The following is a 12,407-nucleotide window of genomic DNA, read 5'->3' as shown; positions in this document are numbered from 1 at the left end:
TTTGTCATCCTCGGTCTCTGTGAATTTTTTTGTTTGTGATTTCCGTCTTACGCGAATTTTATGATAACTTCTCACAAAATCTTTTTACAATTCGAAATCAAGTGCCTAAATATTTTGGCAATATGCCATAACAATCATTCTTTCGGAAAATACTGGCATAACAAGAAAGACTGCCGAACCAAGTGTCTTATACCTACTCAGCTTCTGAAATTTCTGTGCCTGCAAGCAAACCTTCCCGAGTCCGTGAAGGATTTGGGAAGTGTTTACGTCCTAACTCAGCGTGCAAGGGCAAAATACTGATATGATATGATACTACAATACTTACGTCACTCGCAAGCGCGATTGTGTTCAGTCGATCATTGAGTAAAACATGAATCACCGCGTAAGCCAGGTTAATTGAGGGTTCACTTGAATTGAGCCGCGATACGGGCGTCGTGTTGTCCTCGGTCGAATGAGTGGACACGGAGTTGTAGACTAGTGCAGTGGTGACTAACGTGATAAGGAGTGTGAGCTGTGTGAGTGATTTATTGTGGATGCAATGATCGAGAGTGTGTCCCGACGTGCGTTCAGTAGCTCGAGCGGCACCTACAACGTGCGCGCCTCGGAGCTGGCGCGGGAGAGCAAACTCAATATTCTGAATGTCACTGTGTACTTCCTGGACGATACACAACACTGCTTTCAGATTGAGGTAGGTTCTGGTTGCTGACAACACAAATCATTCACTTCTAGTCATAGGCCTCTTCTAAAAGCCACAGTGCTGTTCCTGTGTGAAATAAAATGCACACATTAAATAATTAAGATCTTATCAAGTACATTGGCTAAGCTGTGAAAACAGTAACAGAGTCAAAAAACATGGTCCTTCCTAAATGAAATGCATGCTGTACAATAAAATTATATTAACCTATTCCCCATCAGCTTAACAACTCAATGACTACCCATCAGTACAGTGCATATGCCTATGTTGAGTTTACTATGGCTAACTATCAAGACTGTACATGCATGTACCCCTATTTAGAGTTTACTATAGCATTTTGGTAATTTCAGAAAAAGGCTAAAGGTGTGCAGCTGCTAGAGCAAGTGTTCCACCACCTGGAGCTGGTGGAGAAGGACTACTTTGGCCTGCAGTACACGGAGAATGGCTCGCCGCCAAGTGCCACCAACACAGATGTCACTGTACGTAGCTATCATTTACTGTGTGTTTTCTTTATCTCTCTCTAATGAGAACAGTAAATAATATTGCTGTTTATGATAATAATGATTGCCACTGCAATATTGCAATGTTTACTGTTTTATTTTTATCTCCTTATGTTTATGGACTGAGACAGATGTCATAAAAAATCAGGCTCTTTGAGCCCTGTGCATACCTGTGGCACACTACTACTGAAACAGATGAAATAATTATTACTATTACTGAAATGCCATGATCATGAATTTTATTCTTACACACTTCCAGCGCTGGCTTGATGCTAGTAAATCAGTTAAGAAGCAGCTGTTGAGCAATGCCCAGTTCTGGCTGGCAGTCAGATTCTACCCTCCTGAGCCTTCAAGACTCGCCGAGGAGTTCACCCGATACCTGCTCTGCCTGCAACTCAGGAAGTTTCTGTTGGATGGCCGCATGCAGGCACCAAAAAATACTATGCTGCTTCTAGCTTCCTTCACTGTTCAAGGTAGGTAACCTTCAATTGCATTTAAAGGTGATAATAATATTCAAGCAAGACACCAATAATGTTATGTATATTTTATAAAAATATTGATGTAAAAAAAACCCTTTAGCAGTACATTTACATGCCAGTTCTATAATATAAACTTAATTATTTCTGATGAACAATAAGCTAGTACAAACAAAATTTTTGGCATCCTGTTGAAATTAGTTTAAATGTATTGTGGCATTCCTAATAATTAACAATGCATTTCACACCTACACTTAATTATGTAAATCTATCCTCTTGATGTCCTTGAGCAGGTGGTTCAATCTTGTTCAGCAGTTGTGTGGTCATTCCACTTAATTATAATAAATTTAAAAGAGTTCCTATGAGTAGTAGTCTTAACCTAAGTATTATGATCATTTCAGCGGAACTAGGAGACTATAATGTATCAGAGCACCCACCAAACTACCTGTCAGAGCTCCGGCTGGTGCCGAAGCAGACCGCTGAAGATGAGAGGAAGATCAGTGAGCTGCACAAGCTACACAGAAACCAGTCCCCAGCCGATGCTGAGGCCAACTTTCTAGAACACGCTAAGAGGCTTGACTGCTATGGAGTAGAATCACATCCAGCTAAGGTAAAGTGTAAATAGTTTAAACATAATAATATGACGTATAAAATTGGTATCTTGTTTGTCCCCACTTCTACATTAGTATATCTTCGCATCAAATTATCTCCATTATAAATCCTGACACAGTTCATTCCACCTATGAGTCATACTATAAGTATACATCTAGGCCTTATGTATAGACCTTTGGAATTCAAAACAATAAGTGGTCTTTTAACAATAAGCAGTCGCTACACTAATCAACAAAGCCAGTCAATAATAGTGAAGACTGTTCATTCACAGTTAGTATAAAACCTTGACCCTAATGGATACCGACCGACCGGCAACCCATTACAATTTATGCTAATAGAGTGACAAGGAACTACCTAGCGTATAATTAACTGTGCAAGTTTCACTACCGATCCTACAACAACATCCTGGCTAGTCCTGACGTAATTTATATTCATAATTGTTTCCTAAAACAACTGCAAATCAATGTGAAATCAGTTTGCGGGTAAAAACGCCCAATAGGCAATTTTTTTAGTTTGATAAATTATTATGTACTTACTGATAGTATAATTTATTCAAGTAGTACAATAATACATCCTGCCCATTGAAAAATATTGGAAATATTGAACCTGTATTAAAAGATACTTGTGTTGCTTACAATTCTACTTAGCATACTACAATATATTATATACCAGCGAATAAAATTTTTAATCGTATATTTTCCAGGATTGCAGTGGTAAAGACATCTCGATTGGGGTCACCTCAATCGGTATAGTTGTGTTCCAAAACAACATCAGAATCAACACATTTTCTTGGGGGAAAATTGTTAAGATTTCATTCAAAAGAAAACAGTTCTTTATTCAGCTGAAACGAGAGCCTGTAAGTAATTTGATACATCAATCTTGTTTAATTTGTATTACAGTCAAATAAACTTCAGTTTTTTTGTTATTTGAAAAAATACTTACTTATTGTATTCTTCTCATACTAAAAAGCTATTGTATTATTTGTGTTAAGTAACCAAAAACAAAACACTTTTATGCTTGTTTTTTAAACGAATATTTCTTTGAATCCTTTTTAAATTATTTTCTTACATATCATTATTGCAGTCAGAATCATACGACACCGTCCTTGGCTTCAACATGAGGTCGGGACGGTCAGCAAAAGCGCTATGGAGATGTAGCGTAGAACGACACGGCTTCTTCAGACTACGGGCGCCTAAACGTAGGCCCCTGTTGAGTGCTCTGGGCGCCCTGGCCGGCATCGGGGCGCCTAGAGTGCCTAGGACTGAGAGCCAAGCGCTGGAAGATGCTAGAAGATCGCGCTCCGGTAATAGGACTTTTGTTAGGTAAGTGTTTGTTGATTTTATATATAGTGTCAAGAGTAGAGAGAGTTTTAGTAGCGCAAAAGGTGTTTGGATTGACTTATTTCTTCTAATTTATTCCACTGTAGGAATGTGGACAACGTTAATGGTATTATTTGGTGGTAAAAAGGCGTACTCTGTGACTTTTATTGATATGGCAACGGCGATTATCCAATCCAAAAACTGTATAAAATTTTCAGACGGATAAATGTAGTATTATGCTGCTATTATTTAACCAATAAGTTTAGTACTTCTATTTAAGACAACTTATTATGGCGTGCTGTTATTTATTTACTTACTGAATATTGTGACTGGCATCTGCATTATGAACACGCAAGCATAAGTATTTATATTATATATTTTTTAAGTAATTAATTGTAAGTAGTTATCTATTTTGTTTTGTGTTTAGTAACGTGTTTAGCACATTTAGGATTAATTTTTGTAACATTCCGTTGGAAATAAGTGAAAACTTGTAATTGGCTTTCAACTACATACTTTTAGCATTTTTACATTAACTTTAGCTGTAAGTTTTCCATTGAAATAAAATAAAATAATATAAATTCTATTCTACTATTTCAATTCCAGACGCAGCAGCTCGCGCCACCGCAGCCTCTCCTCATCCGCCGCGTCGCCCGGACTGAGCGCCCTGCGCACCGCGCGCGTCACCACGCACCGCGACCCCCCCCCCGCGCGCCGCCTGGACCAAGCCCGCAGTCAGGTCAGTGACGTCACCGCCCCCCGCGACCCCCACCCGCGCGCCGCCTGGACCAAGCCCACAGTCAGGTCAGTGACGTCACCGCCCCCCGCGACCCCCCCCCCCGCGCGCCGCCTGGACCAAGCCCGCAGTCAGGTCAGTGACGTCACCGCCCCCCGCGACCCCGCGCCGCGCGCCGCCTGGACCAAGCCCGCAGTCAGGTCAGTGACGTCACCGCCCCCCGCGAACCCCCCCCCCCCCCCGCGCGCCGCCTGGACCAAGCCCGCAGTCAGGTCAGTGACGTCACCGCCCCCCGCGACCCCGCGCCGCGCGCCGCCTGGACCAAGCCCGCAGTCAGGTCAGTGACGTCACCGCCCCCCGCGACCCCGCGCCGCCTGGACCAAGCCCGCAGTCAGGTCAGTGACGTCACCGCCCCCTCTCCTCGCCCGCCACGTCGCCCGGACGCACATTGAGACATGAAAGAAGACCAAATTGTCGCTCATCTGCACTAAAGGTTCTCCTGTGGTGATTCCAAGATGAATAGCAGCCACGCGGTGTAGTATGTTGCCATACAATAGCCCATAATAATGGAGTCGCACAGTTTTGACTCATAGACCTAAGCGTCTTTAGCGCATTGCTCAGGTTACGCTTTTGAAATATCACTTCAAACTGACATCCACCATAAAATATTTGCCTGGTGACCGGGCCTACCTCTGTACCATCGAAGATCCACAACATAACATTTCTTATTCTCCCGTCCACAGCGAAGGCGACTTCCTAGAGGCCCGACTGCGCGTCCCACTAACCTACGTCGACGACACTTCCTCCGCCTCCGAAGCGGAACCAGAACCCTCCCCCCCCGACTACCTCGAGCGGGCCTCCCCCCCTGACTACCTCCAGGGGCCGGAGTACATGGTAGTGAGGTTAAGGGCGGGTCCGGATGGCAAGTTTGGGTTGAATGTGAGGGGTGGGAGGGGCGCGGCGGTGGTTTCTAGGGTCGCGCCGCAGGAGCCTAGCGCGACGCATTCGCTTACTGAGGGTGATCAGGTGTGTTTTGTTTTTAACTTTGTACCTTTTTATTTATTTAATAAGTACTTTTTTCTTTGATTCGGTTACTCAGCATCATTAGGTAGATAATACGTTTCAAGATTACCGCTATAGGCCTAAACGCTGCCGCTGTAGTGACATAGACTGAAAAAGTGGGATGCGGATGTGTATGTTTATAGTGTAATGACATTTTCTTTCTCGCTTACAATGTGGCGCCTCTAGCGTGAAATCATGAAACTATTGACGAAAAGTACCTACATACGACATAAAAAATATTTGCTTATTAAAATTTTGTATTAGTGATTTATTTTGTTTCAGATCATATCAATAAACGGGGTATCAGTGATGGACCTGACGCACGAACAAGTCGTCATGTTGATACGAAACACGGTCGGGGTCCTCACTTTAGTAATTAAGCCTAATGGTAAGTTTTTATTAAACTAACTAAATTATTGCATTATTTATATTTATTTGAATTCAAATGTCCGTGAAAAGAATAATTTTGATATCCAATACGGATTTACGTTGTGTCAGACCATTGCAGTCAAATTCAAATCATGTATTTAGACAAGTTCAGTAAGTAGCTACACTAAATATCTAGGTAGTTTTACTGTGTATGAATTCGTACAAACGTGGAACTAAAACATTTAAACACCAATAATTCAAAACCACCCCTTACCCCCAGCCGTATACGACACCGAAGACACCACCGAAGAACCCACCGCCTGCTTCGTACCACTCGGAGCAGAACAATACGAGGGAGACCCCACGGAGCAGTCCATGCTGCTGCTGGGCGACTGCCTGGCGAGCGGCGCGGCGCTGCGGCAGTTCGACGCGCTGCCGCGGCGGCTGCTCGACGAGCCTATTACTGCGAGCCGGCTGCCCGCGAATGTGCCCGCTAATAGATACAGGGATATTGCGCCTTGTGAGTAACTGTAGTAGCTATATTGTGGTTGATAGGGTATTATTGGTCTTGTTTCTTTGGTATACCAAAGTAAGAATCTGCGAGTGTGAGTGAAGCGTTAATGGGATATTACGTCGCTTGTTTTTAGCCTTATACTTGCGGTAATGGATGGAAGCGACCAACAATAGGATAATTTTGTGGAGTTAAAAACGTCCTTAAGTTAGATCACATAGAGCAGTCGATGCTTATAATAATAATGTATGTAATTATATTATGTAATAGCTGACTAAACGAGTGACAATGACCAATCGCAGGCAGTCAATATAAAAATATAATATATTGCTTACTGTTGACTATTATGTAGAGCTCTCCTTATAAATATCATGATTATTCGGCCTACATGCCGCAACATTGATTTATCCATTTCAAATTAAAACGACGTATATTTCGTTGCTTGCAGACGACAAGACCCGCGTGATCCTCAAGAACGGCTCGCACGGCGACTACATCAACGCATCCTACATCAACATGGAGATACCCAACTCGGATCAAGTGCTCACGTATATCGCCACGCAAGGTAGGTGGTAAAAATAAGCAGTAGATTTTGTTATATTCTGTTGTATGTATGATATGTACGAAAAGATACAGGGTATGGTATATACACGGAGGCTTCCCTGAGAGACATAAATAACTGTACTTTATACAATAAGTCCGGCGCAACCTGGGCAGTCAGTGAATGACTGGCTAATTCTATTACCACGGTAACAAAACAATGATGCGGTTTAGTATTTGACGCCGACCCGCTTAGAAGAAAATGACTCTGATTACAACCTTAACATAAAGTAACTGAACGCAAATGGTTTTCAAGTACCGGTAACTTATTGTACGATCACCCTATGGAGGAAAGTTGCATAATGCAACATCTCCTATAACCTAGATGAAATCTGGTTGCCTAGGATTTCCATGAGTCACGAAGTCACGAAGGTTCTCTTAGTGTGTTCACGCTCTTCTTGGTTCATACCTCAGCTAATAAACATTTTAAATCTATATTTCTCCCACAGGTCCCCTCCCGTCTACAATAGGCGACTTCTGGCAGATGGTGTGGGAGTCTGAGAGCAACCTTATCGTGATGCTGACTGTACTGACGGAGTTAGGTTAGTATTCCTTTGCTTTGGTTTCTTACCGTTAGCTTGTCTGTAAAACTTTTATTGAACCTAACAATAATAGCATGTTGGATTTTGCTGTTAGAATTATTGAATTGAATTCACTATATTTAAGAGGTCACTACGAGTGCCTTGATTCATATTATTTACTTATACATATAGCCATGCGTCAGATTTTAGAGATTATACAAATAAACGTTTGAAAATTCCAGCAGGACGTTTTGTTGAGGCAAAGATGTTACAATAACGTTGGTGTTTCTAAAATCAAAATAATTCTACTCTATCAGGTCGTGCTAAATGCGCTCAGTACTGGGCCCGCGTGGGCGGCGACCTGCGCGCCACTAGCGACCTCACCGCGACCACCGCCAGCGAGCAGAACCACGGACACTACGTGCGCAGGCAGATCACTCTCAAGGTTACTGTTTGTTTGTCTTTTAAATATTTATATGTATTGATAATTTATTGGTAGGTATTTATCTCTGTGTATAGTTGTATACCTTCAGCCACCTGAAATTGGATTCTTGATTCTCATTTTTCGCCAGTGAGAAAAGGTTCCCCAACGCGATATTTATGGGTTATTGCAAAATCGGCAAATACTTGTAGTAAGCCTCAAGAGAGTGACTCATGGGCTCCTTTTAAACAACCCTTGAGTCACCCCCTTTATGCTTTCTATAGATTCATTTTTGGCTATTCTCTGTTATAAACGGCAGACAATAATATTACTGAAATATTTTCTATATACCAATAACGACCCGACCGTTTCTCCGCAGTACATAGACGGCGGCGCATAAAATACCCAGATTTTATTTGCAATCAGCTATTGTCAGTTCCTTGGTGACAATTTATGGGCAGATAATTAAAAATAACGAATTCTTCATTACCATGCCGACACGAAACCTTACGCAACAAAAATACTCATATCTTACTAATCATAATAAATTACTCCGCTTTTCCCCAGCACACAGACGGCGCATCCCGCGTGGTCACCCAGCTGCAGTACACGGCGTGGCCCGACCACGGCGTGCCGGACGACCGCGCCGCCTTCGTGCGCTTCACGCAGCTGTGCACGCGCCTGCGCCGCCCAGGTACACCCTGTATACTGGGACACTAGCCGCTACACCCTGTAGCTATGTGTAGTGACACCCTGTAGCTACAAGATGTGGCTTCACGTAGTTCTGCAAGCGCCAGATCAGGATATTGTACGCGCCAAAGTGATAGCATATTGAAACCGGCCATCAGTCTACCACACAGGGCCGTAAAAAATAATTTTTATCTACCACATTTCACCTTATATTGTTCCAAAACACTCCACTGAGAGTATCAGCTAAAAACCTTCATATTGGGGTCAAGAATACAAGCACCGTATCATGATGTATAACTTATTTCAGTTCTGAAAGGCAGCGCAATTTTGTGTTTATCAAACCTTCAGTCCGCACTCCCCATGTCTATTGTATTACTTTTTCCTAACCTCTATATTAACCCTCCACAGCGCTCCCGAAACCAGTCTGCGAGCTCGAAGGCGAAGACTCCATCCTCGAGACGCCGATGATCGTGCACTGCTCGGCGGGCGTGGGGCGCACGGGCGCGCTGGTGCTGGCGGAGCTGGCGCTGGCGCTGCTGCGGCGCCGCCGCCCCTTCTACCCGCTGGACGCCGTGCGAGCCCTGCGGACCATGCGCGCGCACGCCGTGCAGAACACCGTGAGTGATGATGATGATGATGATGTTGAAGTTCATCTCAACCCTGCATTCCCTAAAGCTTGGAGAGCCGTAGCGTAGCGAGGCAATACAAACTTAACCGGTATTTCCTAAACCGTAACTCGCATTCCTAAATGAATAGCCGAGCAAAGCGAGGAAAACGACTCACATCAGCCCCGTATTTCTTAAAACCTAGACGTAAACCTAACCGGGATGCCCTAAAGTGTAAAGAGCCGAGCGAAGCGAGCTTATACTTTAAATTTTCATAAGTCGAAGCTTTAATTCATTAATATTATAAGTAAATAATTATGTAGTCAAAGATTGTGGTGCCAAGTAGGTACCTAAATGAATATTAGTTTACCAATAATCTACTTATTCATCTATAATTTTAACTTCGTATTCACGTCAATATACAGTTGTTTCCAAGGGGACACAGCCACTCCCACTTTGTTTTTCATAAATAAATAATAATGCTAATAAAAGTTTTTGTTTCAGAGCCAATACAAGTTTGTATGCGAGAGCATACTGATGGCGTATACGCAGGGACTGATCGACGACGTACCCGACAGTGATGACAACTCATAGTGAGTGAGTGACTCAACCCTATAGACTACCTATTGTAATGTATTCGAGTGAAACGTAGTAGCGAGAAGAAGAAATATTTTCGTGGTAAGTTGTTTTATACTATGACGTCTTAGGATAATTTAATTTCTGACTCGATTAATTAATTTATGCCAAGAAAAAGTGTGAAAGTTTGTGGCCACACGCCAAATCGAAAAGTTAACAAAGAATTTACGTTAAAAAAACACGATTTTTTGTGCAAAATTGATATTGAATTTCAATTACACTTTATCATATTGTTGACCGTAAACAAAATGTGGAAATATTTAGAAAAATATAGTTTTAAGGTTGCTTTATTTATTTGAATACGATTTTTACTGAATATTACATTACTATTTTTAAGTTATATAATATAATTTATTAGCATATGATTTCATAAATTGTATTTAATTTGTTTATAAACTTTGTGGTTGTTCTTTCAGGCATTATTTATATTAAGGGCGTCTTGCACAACAAAGTTAAATAAAAAAGTAAAAAAGTAAAAATTGTTTATTTGCACATAAAACACATAATACCTAAGTAAAATTTAAATCTTATTTTACAAAACAAAAAGTATTCTTGCGCACATCTTACATTTAAAATCACAAAATGAACAGGGGCCCCCGAACTAGGCTTTGCCCGTATCTCGGGGTACCATTAAAATCAAAATCTTATTGAAAGTAACATCAGTAATATAACATAAAATGTAATTATTCTAAAAAAATATATATATTTAATCAGTCTTTTAACTGTAACACATTATAAAAATAGAACAGAACAGAAAATAATAAATTATTGTAATGGACTAACTGCAAATTGCACATCTTATTCTATAATAACCTCAGTAGAGGCATAATCTAATTTAAGTAAAGACTCTTTTAACTTAATTTTAGCTTCAGAAACAGAAAGGTGTATTAGATTAGAGTATTGAAGAATATTGTTATAAACGTGTGCTCTAATAACATTAAATAGTTTGTCTCTTGCTCTAACAGTATAACGTCAGAGCAAGAGGTTAGATTTAATTTTATGTAACTTTGTTGTGCAAGACGCCCTAAGTGTTTGTTTTATATTTTAAGTCTTGCCTTTTTAACGAATTTAATAATCTAATAATGTAGTCTCATAAATTCATAACTTATTTAATACTTAACTTTCAGACTCAATATTTTGAGATATTACCAAATAAATTAGCTTTTTCTTTTTGTGAATGTTTATTCAGTTTTACAATAGTTATTTGGCCACAAAATATATTTCTACTAGCAACATATCCGCTTGTGTTAACTTTTTAAATTGACATTTGACCTGAAATCGAGTTAAAATTATTCGGCATTTGCAGAGATAGCGCCTATGTTATTAATTTGGTAATATTTCAAAAATATCGAGTCTTTATAAATATAATTCTGTGCCATAAATAAAATACGTAAGTACCCTCTACTTTACGCATAATTATACAGACTTGAATTTATCATATACGTATATTTTTTTGGGTGAATCAGACGATGGCCACTTGATACACTGAAAAACCATAGGTAGCTACAGGTAAGCGTCAACCTATCGCTATCGTACGCAACGGACGCATCGCATTCAGTATTTTTTGTATAGAAATTCACCCAAGTGCGTCCATTTCATCGGCATTGCCGACGCCGTTTCTCCATACATTTATGACAATCCGTTTATTGCGATACGTACGATAGCGATAGATGAACGCTTGTTACCTTATGGCAGTTACATTGACGAAGCTTCGGCCTTCTTACCGATCATATTCAATCCTGTATCTAAAAAATGTAATTATGAAAAGTAAGATCTAAGTATAATATTAATTTTTGTTAAATAATGAAATGTAATGATATAGCACTAACCCATCTCACAGTATTACTACTTTTTCTTATTGACAGCGCAATACGTAAATAAGGGTGCGTTGCACCATTTAACTTTAACTATTACAAACGTCACATCGTCTGTCAAAGCATCGGTTAAGCGAAAAATTGGTTGCACCATTCAACTATGGTTAAAATGACGTCATAACTTTAACGATAACCATAACCACCCAATGTTGGCCGGTTACTGCTTTTGTTAAAGTCAGGTAGCTGTCAAACGCATTGTATAACCTCAAAGTAACAGTATTACGTACAAATGTTGATATTAAATAATTCTTATCATGTCGCTTCTACGTGAAATAGAGCTTGAAACAAGTTCCTCAGAAATTGAGATTGAGGTGGAGTAAGTACGGAACTTACGAAATATTAAGAGAAAGGTGTACTTTCAGAGAACTGATAGATTCGCAACTTGGGATGAGAACTCGTTCTTGGATAGGTTCCAGGTCTCAAAAATGTGGCTCGTGTGTTGGCTTTAAAACTAGAACCTTTCTTACTGCCTCAAACGACGAAGTAAGTACCAATGCACCTATTATTATGTTGTAGGTGTAATGATCATCTTCACTTCACCACCAAATAAGTGTCCATTTCTAGCCATGGGCTCTACCAAGGAGCGAAACAACACTGTGCCCTCGGCCTTCCTTATCCAGCCACTACCAGCTACCGGCCGGCTGCCGGTCCAGAGCAATCTAATATCAAAGTAACCTACGTAACTCTTTAATTGAATAACCTTGTTTTCAGAAATTTTGCAATCACTCAAATACAGCAATTTATCAATGAAAATAAGGACAGAACTAAGAAGAGTGCAGCCCTT

The 12,407-nt window shown here is 40.7% G+C and overlaps 1 protein-coding gene across 1 annotated transcript; it reads left to right on the top strand.

Moving 5' to 3' along the window:
• Positions 1–9,906, top strand: LOC105390373 (tyrosine-protein phosphatase non-receptor type 4). The gene is made up of 17 exons (XM_048622570.1): positions 1–688; positions 1,045–1,173; positions 1,454–1,667; positions 2,072–2,280; positions 2,986–3,138; positions 3,366–3,604; positions 4,205–4,402; positions 4,531–4,671; positions 5,078–5,360; positions 5,679–5,784; positions 6,046–6,285; positions 6,725–6,841; positions 7,326–7,418; positions 7,715–7,842; positions 8,386–8,512; positions 8,917–9,125; positions 9,618–9,906. Exons 1-17 carry the CDS (start codon positions 539–541, stop codon positions 9,705–9,707), a joined length of 2,826 nt encoding a protein of 941 aa, XP_048478527.1. The 5' UTR covers positions 1–538; the 3' UTR covers positions 9,708–9,906.
• The last annotated feature ends 2,501 nt before the right edge of the window (positions 9,907–12,407 follow it).

Source organism: Plutella xylostella, chromosome 8, assembly GCF_932276165.1.
Source record: "Plutella xylostella chromosome 8, ilPluXylo3.1, whole genome shotgun sequence".
In the NCBI taxonomy this organism is placed as follows: Eukaryota; Metazoa; Arthropoda; class Insecta; order Lepidoptera; family Plutellidae; genus Plutella; species Plutella xylostella.
The sequence above is the reverse complement of the archived record's forward strand: the minus strand, read 5'-3'. Positions and strand labels throughout refer to the sequence as shown.

Excerpts from the sequence above, each read along its gene's own strand:
- LOC105390373 (XM_048622570.1), top strand. The coding sequence starts at position 539 with ATGATCGAGAGTGTGTCCCGACGTGCGTTCAGTAGCTCGAGCGGCACC. Across the intron at positions 1,668-2,071 it reads AGCTTCCTTCACTGTTCAAG|CGGAACTAGGAGACTATAAT; the intron begins GTAGGTAACCTT and ends TGATCATTTCAG. Across the intron at positions 2,281-2,985 it reads TAGAATCACATCCAGCTAAG|GATTGCAGTGGTAAAGACAT; the intron begins GTAAAGTGTAAA and ends TATATTTTCCAG.